The 17,749-nt window shown below is 39.2% G+C and overlaps 1 protein-coding gene across 2 annotated transcripts in view; it reads right to left on the reverse strand.

The window, feature by feature from the left end:
• The window catches only part of SLC25A14 (solute carrier family 25 member 14), a gene marked incomplete at its 5' end in the record, with an annotated part of 30,017 nt that extends 13,166 nt beyond the window's left edge, over positions 1 to 16,851 (reverse strand). The window contains 6 exons of one of the 2 annotated variants that reach the window (XM_079765836.1): positions 234 to 329; positions 4,073 to 4,158; positions 6,451 to 6,545; positions 7,917 to 8,064; positions 11,358 to 11,451; positions 16,343 to 16,598. In XM_079765836.1, coding sequence (XP_079621962.1) covers positions 234 to 329; positions 4,073 to 4,158; positions 6,451 to 6,545; positions 7,917 to 8,064; positions 11,358 to 11,451; positions 16,343 to 16,417 — 594 coding nt within the window. Of the gene's footprint in view, positions 1 to 233; positions 330 to 4,072; positions 4,159 to 6,450; positions 6,546 to 7,916; positions 8,065 to 11,357; positions 11,452 to 16,342; positions 16,599 to 16,719 lie in introns of those variants that run through there. The other variant, XM_079765835.1, reaches the window with a different exon arrangement.
• Between the last annotated feature and the right edge of the window lie 898 nt (positions 16,852 to 17,749).

Below are 17,749 nucleotides of genomic sequence, written 5' to 3' on the forward strand. Positions count from 1 at the left end.
TAATATCTTATCTCATATACATAACCCCCAAACATTAAGTAGAAATAAAGACAACTGATAAATTCTGGTCCTTTCATAGGTGATAAGGAGCTTCTTACCTTATTTTTTGGGTTACCAAGAATCTTACACAGTATAAGATGACAGTTCACAATTGTATGGCTTTATATATAAAAGGTATTCTTTGTAAATTCTAGGAACTGAGTATACAACAATATCAGGAAAAGAGTACTCACCCTCCACAGGCCCTTGGTACCTTCTTGCTGATATATATCAATGAAGCTGCCAATCATGCTGCCTTGGAACAAGCTTCCCTGAGCCTGCATTCGAATCTAAAATAAGAAGAGGTGAACATTTTGTTTTGACTGAGAGAACAAAAATGAGATACTTTACTCATTTAAAATTTAAGAAAATAGTTTTTGGGAATTAAAGAAAAATCAGGCCCAGCCGGCATGGCTCAGTGGTTGAGCGTCAACCTATGAACAGGAGGTCACAGTTCAATTCCCAGTCAGGGCACATGCCTGATTATGGCTTGATCTCCTATGTGGGGCATGCAGGAGGCAGTCCATCAATGATTCTCTCTCATCATTGATGTTTCTATTTCTCTCTTCCCTTCCCTTCCTCTCTGAAATCAATAAAAATTTTTAAAAAAGAAAAATGAACCTGCTATTATTATGAAGTTAATGACTTAAACTATATATAGAAAGTGTCCATAATAATAAAAGCGTAATATGCTAATTAGACCGGACGTTCTTCTGGACGACCTTCCGGATAAAGCTGAGGCTGCGAGGGAAGCCCAGGTCCTGGGTGCCTGCCGGGGGCCAGAGGGAAGCCCGGGTCCCGGGTGCCTGCCTGCGCCGGAGGGAACCCCGGGTCCTGGGTGCCGGTGGCTGGAAAGAAGCCTGGGTCCCAAGTGCCAGGGGGAAGCCGGTGCTGGTAGCCAAGGGAAGGAAGGCCTACTCTTGCACGAATTTCATGCATTGGGCCTCTAGTATCTTGTAAAGATGATTTTATCAGCCTCACATTCCTCATATGTAGGTCTATCATTTCTGGAGTTGAAAGAAAACTTGAGGAAAAGAAAGAACAAGTACTCAGTGTAGGTAAAAAACAATTCATTTAAAATATGAGTGATTTAGTGAAAAATTAAAAGTCTACATGTTCAAAAACCACAAAGGATTGGCTGCATACATTTATGGTGCATCCATTTAATGGAATACTGTGCAGCCATAAAATTATGTTGTAGAATAATATTTGACACTGAAAAAATGTCAACAAGTTATTGTTAAATAGAAAAAACAGGCTGCAAAGCAGTATGTTTGCTATATAATTTTTCTTTTTTAAAAAAATATATTTTATTGATTTTTCACAGAGAGGAAGGGAGAGGGATAGAGAGCTAGAAACATCGATGAGAGAGAGACATCGATCAGCTGCCTCCTGCACACCCCCCACCGGGGGATGTGCCCGCAACCAATGTACATGCCCTTGACCGGAATCGAACCTGGGACCCTCCAGTCCGCAGACCGACGCTCTATCCACTGAGCCAAACCGGCTTCGGCCTATATAATTTTTATTAAAAACATGTGCTCTTAAAATAAGACATATGCACAACAAAGAGAGTGGATGAACATACACACGCAAATGTTAACCATGGTTTTTTAAGTCTGAGAGATGAGGCTATCCGTGAGCATTTTTTCCCCTTTTTGCTTTTTCTGCCTCCCACTTTTTTCTACATTTAACATGCACTGCTTATGTAATTATAAAAAACAAAAATGTTTTAATGTAATTTTATACTACAAGACACTAAACTGAATTTTATTTGTAAAAAGCATGATACTACATCCTGCAAACGAAGAAAAATCAGCCTGCTATTATTATGAGAAGAGCACAAGAAAGGAGATAGAGCACTCTGCACACACAGAATCACAGGAGTTGTGCCCTAGCCAGTTTGTTTCAGTGGATAGAGTGTCAGCCCATAGACTGACCTGTCCCGGTTTGATTCAGATCAAGGGCATGTACCTTAGTTGCAGGCTCAATCCCAGCCCTGATCAGGGAGCGTGTGGGAGGCAACCAATCAATGTGTCTCTCTCACATTAATGTTTCTCTCTCTGTGTCTCTCCCCCTCCCTCCCACTCTCTCTAAAAATCAATGGAAAAATATCCTCGGGTGAGGATTAACAATACACAAAAAAAGAATCACAGGAGTCATCACTAAATACTAGTGGCCCAAATGTAGCCCTGATTTTCATTAAGCAAAATTCTAGGTTTCCATATATATCATGTAACAGCAACATGTTTCTATGTAGAAAATCAACTGTTACTACTAAGAGTTGAAATAAAAGCCTAAAACAAATTATATCAGAATAGAAATCACCACAAAGACAAGCTGAAACCACAAATATCGTATGACTAGTAGCCCTGCACAGGAATCTGTGCATAAGTAGCTCGCTGCCTCGCCCTCCTGTAGCTCTCCACCACTTGTAGATTGGTCGTGACATTACAGTGTAACAGATAATTAGCATATTCCTCTCTTATTATATAGGATAAGTACAAGATTTCTTTAAGGAGATGATTCCTGAGCAGGTCTGGGACTAGGGTGGAGCAACAAGCAGGGCACTTCCCTCAGGCACAAAATGTAGGAAGAAAACACAAAAAACTTCAGTAATCCAGATAAATAACATCTTAATGAAACATTTTTTTAAAAAATCACAATTAATGCACAAAAACCAACAATAAACCAAATATCAAAATTGCAACTAAAATAGGATCCAACATGGTGGGATTAAGGTGAGGCAAAGACGATTAATTGTACAAAATATTGATATTCTATTCACCATTAATTTTTTGCATTCATCTTAATTTCTGAAAAATATTGCATAAAAACATTATCTCTTGATTACTGAGTTTTTGGTACCTCCTTACATTTTGCAACCAAAGAGATTGCCTTACTTGTCTCATCCTAGTCCTGGCCCTGTTCCTAAAAATTTTTGAAGGATAAATTCATAAGGAAAGGGGGGAAAGCAATTGAGGCAGAAACAGGGGCGAAGAAGCAACACATAGTAAATCAGAGAAAGAGCTATCCAAGGATAAAAGGATTGAACAGCCCAACTGTGATTATAAATCTTATATTGTTACCGTCACAGTCTAAGTTTGTGATCTGGGATTCTCTCATACATTTTATCATATATTTAGTGCTTTTAATTAATCATAATCTGATTCATCATACATTTAAATAAGTTAAATATAAAATGTTTGCCTTTTAATGAGATAAAATAAGGTGAAGATTTATATTAAAATAAACATTTCATTCTGTGTTTTGATAAAATCTGAAAGCAATCCATATTTTGAAAACTCAGCACCACTAACCTATATTGTTCTGATTCTGAATTCAGAATATCCCAACACAAGCCAAAATATGCATACCATTTCAAAGCCAAATCTCACTCTTAATAGAAATATGGAAAAGACAGAAGCATTATAGACTTAAGGTACCTCAATTAGGTACTAGAAGAGGCTTTTCCAAAAACTACATTTCGATTTATTCCTTTGATCGGTGCCCCAGGTTACACCACAGGTCAATATACCATACTAAGCTCTGGAAGGGGTAAGGGATATGCCTTTCTTTTGTAAAGTGGGGAAAGGACTATTATATATACAAGTTCTCCCTCAGATCACTTTTAGAAAAGAGTACAAATGGAAGTAGGGGATCTTGAAATTAATTTCCTTAAAATTGCACAGCCCTTGGAAAGAACCTATAAAAGGTTTCAATATTCTAGTTTGAAGACCAATGGATTAATGCATACCTTAACAAATTGACTACTATTTATTGAGCATCTGCTACGAACAAGTACAATGACAGGCACTTTATACTAGTATATATGTATTATCTATAATCCTTAACAACCATATGTGATTAAGTACTGAATTATCTTCATTTTACAAATGAAGCAATTAAGTGATTTACCCAAAGTTTTACAGCAGACAAGTGACAGAGTGGGGAATCTAAACCCAAATCTGATTCAAAACTCATGCTCTTTTCACATCACACTGCACACCCAATGCTACCAGACCTCTCTTACCTTTAGTACATCAGTGGGATTGGCTATAGTGGAAGATATCACTCCTGACACTACCCCACAGATCATATTAATTAGAAGAGTTTCATCTGTAAAAAGGAGGGGGGGAAAGAAAGAAAGAACGAAATGTCTGCTTGTATTAGGTACCAGTTTCTGAGAACAGAGTACTGAGCTATCAGAGGAAGGGAAACTTAGTCAGAGAAATGACTGTAGAAATGAACTACAAAGCTTATGAAAATGAACACATATTTCTAGATCTCAAATCAGTACTGAAATGTATAAAAATTGTAATACATAAATCATTTTTTAAACTATTTCTAAAGGACACTGGGACATGTTCTATTATTATATGTAACTGCTAATTACACACACAAATTCAAATGTGGTATTTTACCCTTCAATCATTTCAAACATCTAAAGAAAACTATTTTAAGTCTTTTTCTGGAGAATCATTAACTCAAAAGACTCAGGACTGAATGTTAAAAGATAAATGATACTTATTATATGGAATCTAATGAACAAAATAAACTGACGACCAAAATAGGTCCAGAGGCATGGATGCATGGAACAGAATGACAGATCTCAGTGTGGAGGGGGTGGAGGGGATGGGAAAAGATTAACCAAAGAACACATGCACATATACATAAACCATGGACACAGACAATAGTGTGGGGAAGGCCTGGGGTGGGGTGGGGCTGGGTAGAGGGGGCAAAGGGTGGGGAAATGGGGGACATCTGTAATACTGTCAACAATAAAAAAATTTTTAAAAGATAAAATCTTTGCCCTAGCCAGTTTGGCTCAGTGGATAGAGCGTCTGCCTGTGGACCAAAGGGTCCTGGGTTCCATTCCGGTCAAGGGTACGTACCTCGATTGCAGGCTCCTCCCTGGCCCGAACCTGGTCAGGGCGTGTGCAGGAGGCAACCAATTGATGTTTCTCTCACATAGATATTTCTGTCTTTCCCTCTCTCTTCCACTCTCTCTAAAAATCAATGGAAAAATATCCTCAGGTGAGGATTAAAAAAAAAAGATAAAATCTTTGTCTAATAGAAAAATATTATCTAAATAATAATTGTGATTGGCCTTAATATCTACTAGCCTCAATATCTACTAGACTCTATTTATTTACAGGAGGTTTCTATAATCAAATGTGAAAAACTAGTCATTTGGAACTAAATCCCCTCGGCTACCAAAAATAAAACAAAAGAGAAAAAAACCCACAGAGCCCCTGGTGGGATGGCTCAGTTGGCTGGAGCATCATCCCATGCATCAAAAGGTTGCAGGTTTGATTCCTGGTCAGGGCACATACCTAGGTTGCAAGTTTGATCCCCGGTCAGGGCGCATTCAGGAGGCAACCTATTGATGTTTCTCTCTCATATAGATGTTTCTTTCTCTCTCTCTCTCTCTCTCTCTCTCTCTCTAAAATCAATAAAAACAGCCCTAGTTAGTTTGGCTCAGTGGATAGAGATTCGGCCTGCAGACTGAAGGGTCCCAGGTTTGATTCCAGTCAAGGGCAAGTGCCCGGCTTGTGGGCTCAATCCCCAGTAGGGGGCATGCAGGAGGCAGCTGATCAATGATTGTCATCATTGATGTTTCTTTTCCCTCTCTCCCTTCCTCTCTGAAATCAATAAAAATATGTTTAGAAGATAAATAAAACCAATAAAAACATATCCTCAGATAAGGATTTAATAAAAAAAAAATCTTCACCATGAAGAGCCCACAAACAGAAACTAGGTAAACCCAAGTGAACAATCTGTGAAATGAAATTACTTTAGGAAGAGAACCCTTCAGGATCCTCAAAGAAGAAGCTCCAGAATAAGTTGATTTAGTAAAGTGATTCAAAGGCCATTGCTAACCAAAATGCCCTCCAGCTGTCTCCAACCATGCAATAGTTCCAGGCCTGTGGTAAAATAACCATTTAGTATAGCATCAGGCTGGAAATGTTGCAGCAGCAAATACAGGGCCATATAATACTACTGAATGTGGATAAGGTGGCACTAGGTACATCAGAATCTAGAATAGCCTAAAATTACTCCACCTAAGAAACGTTTGTCAAACTCAGCAGCTAGAGAAGTCCTTTATAGTGGAAGTCCTCTTGTTGACATGAACAGCATTAATTTTCTGGACAAGTTTATTCCATGTTCCCTCTGTGATGGCCAGAAGCCTTTTTTTCCCTTTGATAGGAAAAGGGACAGACTTGAAGAGCAGATCCCTCTAACACATTATCACCTCTGTAAGGATTAATCCCAAATCAGTACAAGCTCACTTGGTCCTTGCAATGACTGTCACCCATTCTCATACAAAATGAACACTTTCTTACTAAGCATGATTTCAATGATCCCCTTGAGTATTACCCCCAAAGAAAATGAGGAGTCTACACTGACCTTCTAAACGTTCTACAAATAATTTCTTCAAGCTTTGATAAATGCCAATTTTAATGGTGCCATATGATGCCTGTCTTAGTAAAGCAGGAGCAATTCTGCCAAAAAAAAAAGGGGAAAAAAGTCAATTATACTCAACATGAGCTTGCAAATTATGCATGTCTAGACAGCCTACTCATTTCCATTAGCTATCTCATTCCACCCAACAGCAAAATATATACATTTTCAAGCACCCATGGAACATTTCACCAAGAGAGCATATTAGGGTACTAAAATAAACCTCAACAAATTTTTAAAAATTGAAATCATATAGGTTATGTTCTCTGGTCATGATGGAATTAAACTAGAAATCAAGAAGGAAAATCCTTCAACATTTAGAAATTAAACAGCACACTTCTAAACAATCCATGGATCATAGGAAGTCTCAAAGGAAATTTTAAAAATACATAGAACTGAATTAAAATGAAAATGTCACCCTTTAAAATATGTGCGATGCAGCCAAAGCAGTGCTGAAAGAGAAATTTATAACACAAAACACTTAGACTAGGAAAGAGGGACAGCCTCAAATCAATCATCTAAATTCCTTCTTCAAGAAACTAGAAAAAGAGCAAAATAAACCCAAAGCAAGCAGAAGGAAATAATAAAGAGCATAACTTAATAAAATTGAAACAGGAAAATTGAGAAAAATCAATGAAACAAAAAGTCATCTCAAAAAGTCAAAATTAGCAATTTGAATCCAGCAATGTATGAAAAGAAGTATACACCATTACTCACATCATAGATACATTTTAAAAAATCAACCTTACTTCCTAACAGTTGCAGATACATCTTTCATCCTTTAAAGGAGGTACCAGGGCCAAGATTTCACCCTATTTAAGTTATAAACTTGAGACATTCTCACTCTTGAGTCCTTTGAGATTCTTCCAAATTACAGAACTATATGTTAGTAATTATAAATAGAAAGACATCAGAAGCTCAGCCAGTTAGGGACAAAATTATGGATAAATATGCATATTTCTGACTTTGTTTGCTATCAGAAAAAAAAATCTTGTAATTATCCATGCTGATGAAAGAATATGAATGTATTACTTGATTTTCCCCCAAGAAAATTCTTTGAAATTCAGCCTAACATAGATTAATAATAAAATTGATGTCTATTCTCTGAACAATAAACTGGTACCCTAGATGCAGGAGCAGCCTAGGAAACTGGCAGCAGATAACAAACTGGACAATAAACCACAAAGATATGGCTAATCAAAAGTTGACCCCTAATAGCTTCACACACTTATAAATGAACACAAAATCCAAAGCTCAAGGCTTTAAGCAAGTGAAATATAAACTGGCATATCAATATTCAATTACAAGTTGAAATGGTGAATATGAACAGCATAAACTATCAGACAGCTAAAATACATGACTTCTTTAAAAACTATTTCTATTCATGATGGAAGGTAAGAATTCAGTCTTACCCTGAATACAAAGCCAATATACCTTCTTCTTTATAAATTCGGAACAAGGCATGAAACATTCCTCGGTATTTTATCTCTTTGAAGCGGGCATCAATGCTTTGGCCTTGAACCTGCAGTCGAGTTTTAGTTAGGTCCACAGGAAAAGTTCCTATAAAGAACACACTCATTTATAAGTTTTTTTTTCTCAAGGAATCACAGTTAACTGTTGGCTGAATGTATGCAAATGACATTTTTTCCCTTTATTTTATTACCAAAGGCCCAGTGCACGACATTCGTGCACTGGAGAGGGGGCAGGTACCTCAGCCCGGCCTGTGCCCTTTCACAGTCCAGGAGCCATCGGGGGATGTCTGACAGATGGCATAGGCCTGCTCCCCACCAGTGCCTGTCATAGAAACCGGTAGTTCTTCCGTTTGGTCGATCTGCATATTACCCTTTTATTATATAGGATTTTTTTTCCAATCACCATTTATTCCCCATATACCCTCTTCCACCTCCACCAATCCTCCTCCCCACCATGAAGTCACCACACAATTAACCAATTATATTTTTTTAAACATAAGAAAAAGTTATTTTTATAACACATAGAATAACACTGGAATACCACTATCATAAGTCATGTCTTGTATGTGGTAAAGTGAAATGAACTGTATTCTATCTGGTCAACAGGATTTTACCCATAGTATAACTGAAATTGTAATATAATAAAGTGCTTTTAAGATTGTCCTTATATATAGTGAAGGCAAAACAATTTAAATGTTTTAATTTCATGTATTACATACAATCTGGTATTTATCTCTGTCTCTTCCTTCTGCCCACTTCAAAGTCTCCCCACTTCTCCCACTTAAAATTTCCCTAAATTTTTACAAAGAAGATAGGAAAGTGTGAGATTGTTGCTCCAGATAGTCTTATATACTATTACAAGGTTTGTGTTTTTCTTTTTATCTGTTTACAAGAAACAAACAGTTCCCTAGTATTATAATGACAAAGTCCTATTTAGTCTACTCATCCTGGTTCCTTAGGTAATTCAAGACTAATGCCAGTCTTGAATTTTCTTCAAGAAAGTTTTCTTTAACCAAACTTCTTTCTCTTATTATATTAACACATAGAAGTAAGTGGTCATTACATTGACGAAATATGTTTCACAGAATATTTCAAGGTCTAAAACTAACAAGGTGATTATATAACTCTGGTCACTGATGACCTTGATATGACAATACCAGAGCATATGCCAAGAAAGTCAACAAATATCAGTGGATTGGAATCACTTATTTCGTTTAGGAAGAGAAAATCTGGAAGATAAAAAAACAAAATCTAAAAAATATTTCAAAATTAAGATCAAATAAAGAAGAATCTGCCCTAGCAAGTTTTGCTCAGTGGACTGAGGGCCACAGGTTTGATTCCAGTCAAGGGCATGTACCTCAGTTACAGGCTCAATCCCGTTGGAGTGCGTGCAAGAGACAACCAATTGATGTGTCTCTCTCACATCGATGTTTCTCTCTCTCTCTCTCTCTCTCCCTTCCTCCCTCCTTCCTTCCTCCCCCACTCTTCCACTCTCTAAAAAAAATCAATGGAAAAAGTATCCTCCAATGAGTATTAACAAAACAAACAGAGAAGAATCTGTTTGATCTTGTTAGTCAATTTCCTTCTAAAATGGGACAGAGGTGCCCTGGCTGGTTTGGCTCAGTGGATAGAGCGTCGGCCTGCGGACTCAAGGGTCCCAGGTTCGATTCCGGTCAAGGGCATGTACCTTGGTTGCGGACACATCCCCAGTAGGGAGTGTGCAAGCAGCAGCTGAATCGATGTTTCTCTCTCATCGATGTTTCTAACTCTCTATCCCTCTCCTTTCCTCTCTGTAAAAAATTAATAAAATATATTTTAAAAAAAGAATCTGTTTGATCTTGTTAGTCAATTTCCTTCTAAAATGGGACAGAGGTGCCCTGGCTGGTTTGGATCAGTGGATAGAGCATTGGACTGCAGACTGAAGGGTCCCAGGTTTGATTCAGGTCAGGGGCACATGCCCAGGTTGCGGGCTCAATCCCCAGTTGGGGGCCTGCAGGAGGCAGCCAATCAGTGGTTCTCTCTCATCATTGATGCTTCTGTCTCTCCCTCTCCCTTCCTCTCTGAAATCAATAAAAACATTTTTTAAAATAAATAAATAAAATGGGACAGAGGTTTGAAAAGAAGTTTGGATACTTATACTAAGAAAGTTATAAATAACATCATAAAAGACCATTCTTATAGGAATATAGCAGAAACCCCTATCTTATCTAACTCCCTTTGTATTTTCATGTATATTACTTAAGCCTAGCAAATTAACAAATCATTAAACTATCAAAAAAGCTTTCTAGGTGCAGAGCTGAGGGCTTAATGAGCAGTGTCCTGTGTGCGTAGGCGGCTGGGGCTGTCCAGGCGCTGAGGCTTGCACGCTGGGCTTCCCGAAGCCTGCTTACGCAGCCCGGATCAGGCTCAGTCCGCAGCCAAGGGCAAGGAAGAGGAAGATCCTAACTGCCCCATTCAGTTTTCTACCAGCAAAGGCAACCTGTCCAGTCCTGTTGGACGGTGGGGCGTTCCTTGAGAAAGGAACAGCAACGACCCTAGTGGAGGGTGTTGCCCTTAAGCCTGTCCCTCATGATTCTGCTCATTTGGTGCTTCGTTAGGGAGGAGACCAGCACAGACCACTGGTTCAAACAGGTATTGGAAGAAGAGGTGCCGGAGCCCAGCGATGCTTTGTAGGAGCCTGGAACTCCAGCTGCCTATGGAGCGAGAACTTAAAGGGGCGCCTGCGGGGACAGACAGCGAGGGACCAGGCAGTGGCCCTTAGGTTTGACATCGCGTTTGATAGTTTCTGTCATGGTTATGTGCGTCCCCAGACTGAAGGATTTGGATGGAGGAGGACCTGGCCACACTGACCCTCGGGGAAGGAGAGAGCAGAATGTCAGCAGACGGGACCCAGTTCTTTGCCTGATACTTTGATGCCCAACGAATATGCACAAAAGACTTTTTTTAGATTCATATAAAAGATTTTGGATTTGTGATTTTGTTCAACCTTATGTTTCCAAAGCAATTCTGGTGACACTTGTAATCCAGTGTAATCTAGTTTGCGGGTCTTTTGCTTTCTGAGACAGAATAACTCAGAAGAGTTAAGTTTTTTATTTTATAATGTACTGTGGTATGTATAAATTGATGTTAGTTTTACAAACTAACAAATTTATAATAAATTTTAATTAGCTAACATGGAAAAAAAAGCTTTCTAAGTTTGACTTTTATTAACTTCACTTTCCATACCATTAGTAGTAATTTCCTAGAAAATGTTAATTGATGGCTTTGAGACAATAGTTTTTAAAACAAATAGGGCCTTTCTTTTTTCTCTTTCTCTTACCATTCACCAAAAGCTGACATTTATACCATAAGAAGCAGATTTGTCAGTTTTCACATTCTTACCAAATTCCGCAACAATAGAGGCAAGGCCGCCATATACAAAGGGTTTCCAATTCAGACCAGACATCTCATGGCTTCCAGTGTCACTTTTCTGATACTAAAAATAAACATAAATCAGAACAAGGCACAAGAGTAAGGAGCATCTATCAGTGTCTGATCACATAACACACATCAACAAATTTGACAAATAAAACAGACATAGAGGAAAAACCCTACCAAATGGAATGACCAAAAAATGGGGGATCCCGTTTTATGTGGTAGATGATCATGAATGTGATTACTGCCAAATAGGGGCAGGGGTGAGAATCACTCAAAGATCAACCTGTGCCCTTCATTCTCTAATTTCTTTAATTTTATTCCCGTCCCCACCCCAAAAAAGAGGTTCCAGGCCATCCAGCACACCCAACTTAGACATTCAACTAGACAATTACTAGTGAAGGAACCTGAAGAACAAATTATATAGGCTGAGGCATCTCATAAAAGCAGTTCATGGTATTCAGTCACATTTATTCATGTGCAAAGCACAGCTGACACCACTACCCTCACATACTAGTATACTTAGCCCACACATCTCACCACTAAACTTTAGGGTTTTAGTTCATTAGCTCGTTCTAGCTATCCACAACTCTTCCCCCCGCACACACACACACTAGGCCCAGGCTGAGTTAAACACCTTTTCACCTTCCTTCTGGTTCCCAAATGAATGACAGCAATATCGTATCTCTCTTCTCTGTGACATTTAACATCCAGTGAATCTTCTTTTCCCTGGCCTTTTAAAGCACATGCATTCAAATGTTGTTTTTCTTTGAGTTCAGGTTATTTAACAAGGTATTCTACTCTTCATCTCCTTTTCTTCCTTTCTCATCCCACCCCCAGTAGACTTGTCATCTTCAATCATTTCAAGTTTTTTTTCCCTGCCACTCTCAGCTATCTCTCTTGAATCTTTTCTTTATAGTTCTGCCCTCTAGATCAGTGATTTTCAAATTTTAATGTGCACCAAAAGCATCTAGAAGGTGGATTAAAAAATAGATTGTTGGGTCTCACCCTCAGGGTTTCTGATTGGTGGTCTGGGTCTGGACTATTGGCAAGCTTCCAAATAATGCTGATAATGCTGATGCTTCCACACGTTAAGAACTACTGCTCTTGGCATCACCTACTAAATCCTAGACCAGCTGAAAATAATCTCTTTTCTTAAGTTGGACTCTCAGGTTTCTTTAAATAATCCTTTTTCAGAACTTCACAGATGTATATTATTGAATTTCAAAAGCAACTTCAAGTAGTTTATGGTCAGGAATGAAGACTCTGAAATCAGACTGCCTAGGTTCAAATCCTGACAACACCACGTACTAGTTCTATGATCTTGGGCAAGTTATTTAACCACTCTATGCTTGAGTTTTCTGAACTATAAAATGGGGATAATAATAAATACTATATTATACGGTTTTGTGAAAATTAAATAATATAACGTAAAACACCTAGAAAAGCACTTGGTACCTAGTTCAACAACTATTAGCTTTTATCATTATTACATTTTGAAAAGTTAAGTACTCCAATATACATTTTCACAGATATTACTTGCTGTCTACTTCCCCCATTTTCCAATCTGGGGTTAGCACCATTGATTTGCAGTCTCTTTTTAAGCGGAGGCAAGGTTTTGCTTTGTTTCCACATAAGGAATTCTCTGTAACTAAGCACAGAACAATTTTCCAGAGAGGATAGTAAACTGCAGACAAATATTTTAGTTAGAGGTCACAAAAGTTATTATGGAAATTTTCTTTCAAGCATAGTGTGATCAGCCAGTTCATCTGACATAGAGTCTCAAATAGATAGCTCTTTTGGAGGAAAGTTGGTGGAAAGAATTCTAAAACGCAAAGAAGGAATAAGTACTTCACATAGCTGCAGCGTAAAATTAGAGTCTTGAGTACTAAATGCTATCTTATCAATATTTTCAGCTTTGCCTACATTTTAATATTACAATTGATAGCAAAGCATGACACATACAGTGAGAGGGTAGGCACGGAAAAGCAAGAACCATGGCATATCCCCTCTCTGAGTCTGTGTGTGTGTGGGGGGGGGGGGGGAAATGCCCTCTCCATTGACCAATTTATAGATCCCTAATACAGCCAAACATTTCAAATGGCTGCTATGCTTCTCTCCAAAGCTTTATCTTTACAGATTCTTTGAATGTTCTCATTATAAGATAAAGCCTCTATCAGAATTTTGCTACCTGCTATCTAGCCTTTTAATAAGGAAGATATGTTTAGGGTTCAGGGTTCAATAATAATTCAGTTAAAGGCAGGAGGCAGAACCAAAGCAGAGCAAAAAGACCAGTCACTGAATCTTAGGTCAGTTGCTCAGTAGTTCCTTAATGAAGTTTTCACAATTCTGAGGTGAAATGAACAAAACAAGGGTAACTAGTGCTTTCTGTCAGTCCAATATATTTAATGTAAAGGATTATTAGGAAATCATGTTCTTCCAGTACCTGGAACATTTTTTAACATCACTTCTCTTGTATGAGATAATAACAGTAGTTGGTAGTTAATTTTGCTTAATGCCGTAACAAAATAAGCGTGGCAACCCTAATTTGTGCCTCCTCCTCACACTTTCATTTAAATTTTATTGGTCTATGAAATCCAAAAGTCTGGGAACCACTGGCCAAATTAACAATGCTACCACTCCTACCTCCCCACTCCCATCTGATAGTAAAATCCCTTTCCTTCTAATGTTAGAAAAGAATCTTGCTATGAAGAAGTCCTGTATTATGTTTAATTAGGTCTTATTTTAGATATTCCTTCCTCCTACTGAGCCAAAAGTCTGCCTTCCTGTAGTTTTCACCATTTTTGGAGGCAATATTGGACAAATTTAGTCTTTTTCCCTAGGGAAGTCCTTCCAATATTTAAAGACAGATGTCATGTTCTCTCTCCTACATCTTATCTCTTTCAGGCTACATAACCACAACTATTTTCATTATTATACTTCAATTATTATAGCTGAAAATTGCAGTTGCTTTTGTGGGGGCCACATCACACTAATGAACCATTAAAATGTCAGCTCAAGCTTCCGATTCTTTTAAGGCTATTAACAAGCATGCATGCTATGTCATACCTATTCTACAGTTGTGCAATCTTTTCTGAATCTTCATTTTTCCCTTCTATATCTTAATCTCAAGTATAGAAATAATGGCTAGGATGAGACTTTTCTTCTAGTTGCCCATGTTATTTTTCTCTCTTAACTAGGTAAGATTCCTGAAGGCAGAAACCATGTCTCACAGCACTTTATATAACCCCTACAATAGCGTGCACAGAATTGGGTACACACCCATTAAATACATGGTTGGCTCCAGTGTGATGTGCTTTATCTATATATGCAGCCTATATATAAAAGATTACAGGAAAAATCATGAAAATTAAGTTGCTGGGCCTGACCAATACTACCTACTGGGTACACGACACTTTGCTGATCCTCAGAGATTCTCTGCCTATTAATTCTCTTCCCTTGCTTTTGTTGCAGAGAATTACTTGTGTAAAATACCCCCAGCATCTAACAATGCCTTTGGCTTGTGGGGGCTATCCCCAGATATGGGTAAAAGGAGAAAAGTCATATCTGAGTTAAAATAAAAATAGAGTACCTTATATATTTTTATTGTATAAAGAAGCCAATGAAAAATGTCTTCAAAATGCACACATGAAAAAAAATGCACACACGTATTCTGAAGTTTGACTAAGGAAAATCTGATATACTAAAGAGTGAAAAGAATGTCCTAAAATACAAGTTACATAGCCCTGCACTACTCCAATGATCTGATGAGAAAAATCTGGGTGCCTTTCTTGCTTTCTCTTTTAAGAAAGAGTAGGCATCAGATTCTTAGCTTCAAGAGGTAATAATGGAGAGTCAAGCAAATATTTATTGAAGGGACATTAAATGCCCAAACCTGCAATGTGCTCTGGTCTAAATTTGGTGTTTAAAAAAAAACAGAACAAATGTTCTAACACCATGACAATATTTATCATTTAACCTATATTTCCTGGATAATCAAGGAGAATAAGGTGGTGATAAAAGTTCTATAAAATACAGTGCTTGCCTTTCAATAATTTATAATCTGGTAGAAGAAATCAGAGTAGTTCATTAAAGAAAAGTTAAGTGCTAAACTATATAATACAAACTATAAGAGCAAGAAAAGCATGGAAAAGAAGACAATCAGCATGGGCCTACATAATTTGAAAAGGCTGGTGGAAGTGAGAGAATTTAAAATGGGCCTTGACACAAAGCAGGATAGGTATCGGTAAGGAAGAAGGCAGGGGGAGGAGAGCAGGATGAACAGAGACACAAATGTGGGGAAAAGCACAGCACGTGGAGGCAGGCATCAGCATGGTTTGCTCCGAGAAGAGTGCAACCTAAATGGAACAGAAAAGTCCCTTACGTCATGGAAATAATATTAATCAAGAATTACAAGGAACAGGTCATGTTAAAAGACTTGAAATCAAAGTATGTGGTAGGGTATGAGGGATACTGTAACATTTTAAACAGGGAAGTAATTTGAGGAAATCCACATTTTAGTTAGCATACAAGGGCTGCAGCAAAGTGATTACAAATGGGAGAGCCAGGGAAACTAGCTTAAGATGGTATGAAGTAAAGGAGACAAGGTATTTGTTGGCAGTGAGGTTAGAGATAAATTCCTAAAATGGAGACACAAAGGGACTTGATGATATAGGGAATGAAGATGAGAGAGGAGTTCATGGTAACTCTAAGCATTCCTGGCCTGGAAAAAACAAGAAAATACTAATAGAAAATTACAAATGTCCCTGCTATTACCTTGTCTGAGAAACTAATTCGTGTTGATAAAGGCTGTCATCACAATTAGTTATCTGAACTGCATTTTAATAGATGCCTTCAATGCCTTGACCTCAAGGAGTGGAAGGGGTAGAAACTGAAGGGGAGCAACTTTCAACAGCACCCCTCACACTAATACAATGGAGGTGTTTGCTTACTCCGCTTACAATCACGGCCGCCGTTGCAAACTTCACCCTTAGAAAAATTAGGATTATTCCAGGAAAGATACCCATTCACCCTCTGGGTAGCAGGATCTTGCCAGTTCCTCAGCTGTCAGAGCGAGTTCGTGAAGAGAAGGGAGGCGCCTGAAGGAGGCGGCCTCCCAGGGGGGTCGAGGAAGCAGGGTTCAATCGAAGAAGTAAAACCAACGATGCCAGAAGAGTGAAAGACAGGGAAGGGACTCAGCTGAGGGGAGAGAGAGACCAAAGGACCGTTAAGCCCCTCCCAGGCCGGGAACCAGGCCAGCCCGGCCCCGCGCGGTCTGGCGCGGCCCAGCCCCGCTCCCCAGCCTGGAAACCCAGGAGCTCCCCCTCACCTGCTCGGGTTCATCTGACGACTGGGAAGCCGAGGCTCCCACAGTCGGAAACGCCACTGCAGCGCCAACCCGGAAGCATTGAAACCAACGGAAGTAACCAAGCTGTTGCCCTGGTAACGGAGGCGCTGGCATCCCAACTCCGCCTCCTTCAATCCTTAAAAAGAAGGTGCAAAATAAGAGGCGAAAACAACAGGGGTCTTAATGGGGGAGGGGAGTCGGCAGGCTACTAGTGTAAAGGCCCAAAAGGGCAACCTGACTTTCGGGAGGGGTCGGGAAAGGGTAGTAAGGCCTGAGAAATCAGCAGCTTCTGCAGTCAGCACGCTTTTCCATGACAGCAGAGGTATTTCCTCTTCATCACGTTACTACCCACTTCCACAGCAAACTAGGCCCAGGAAAGGAGGGGGTTGGAAAAAAACCTCCAGCCCGAGAAGGGCAGGGCAAACGGGGAGGCGGGGCAAGCGGAGTGAAAGGGCGGGGCGCCTGCGCAAAGATCACAAAAAAGGAGGGAAAGTGAGGGAGCGGGACAAAGGGCTTGAAACCAGTGGGAAAATGAGGCAAAGGGGATGGGTGGTATTTCGCAAAATGCCTAAACTCGGAAAAAAAGATCAAGTAAATAAACCTCAACACCCACTAGGGCCCAGGCATTCAGGACTGAAGAATTAGACTCAGGCCCTGTACTTAAAGGATACGGTTGAGAAAGAGCAAGTTGGAAACAGAAGAGAACTATCAGAAAAAGTTAAAGAATCTGAAAAGTAGAAATACAAACAGGGGAGTTCAAATTCATCTGCAACTCACAATCAGCTAGAAAACTAAGTGAGGGCCTGCTGACTGCCTCTAGCACCTCCAAGATGGAAGGAATATGTGCAAAGCATTCTGGGTTATTCCGTTACCCAATAGGCTTCGTCTGACTTTTAAGCCTCTCGCGTGAAGACTCCCCCTACCCCCCCCCCCCCCGTAATCTCTCGAGATTACACAATAATAGGGTTTCTCCATATAACAGTTTAGTTGGTGCAAGGCACACGACCCTAAA

This window comes from Cnephaeus nilssonii (assembly GCF_951640355.1).
Source record: "Cnephaeus nilssonii genome assembly, chromosome: X".
NCBI classification, from domain to species: Eukaryota; Metazoa; Chordata; class Mammalia; order Chiroptera; family Vespertilionidae; genus Cnephaeus; species Cnephaeus nilssonii.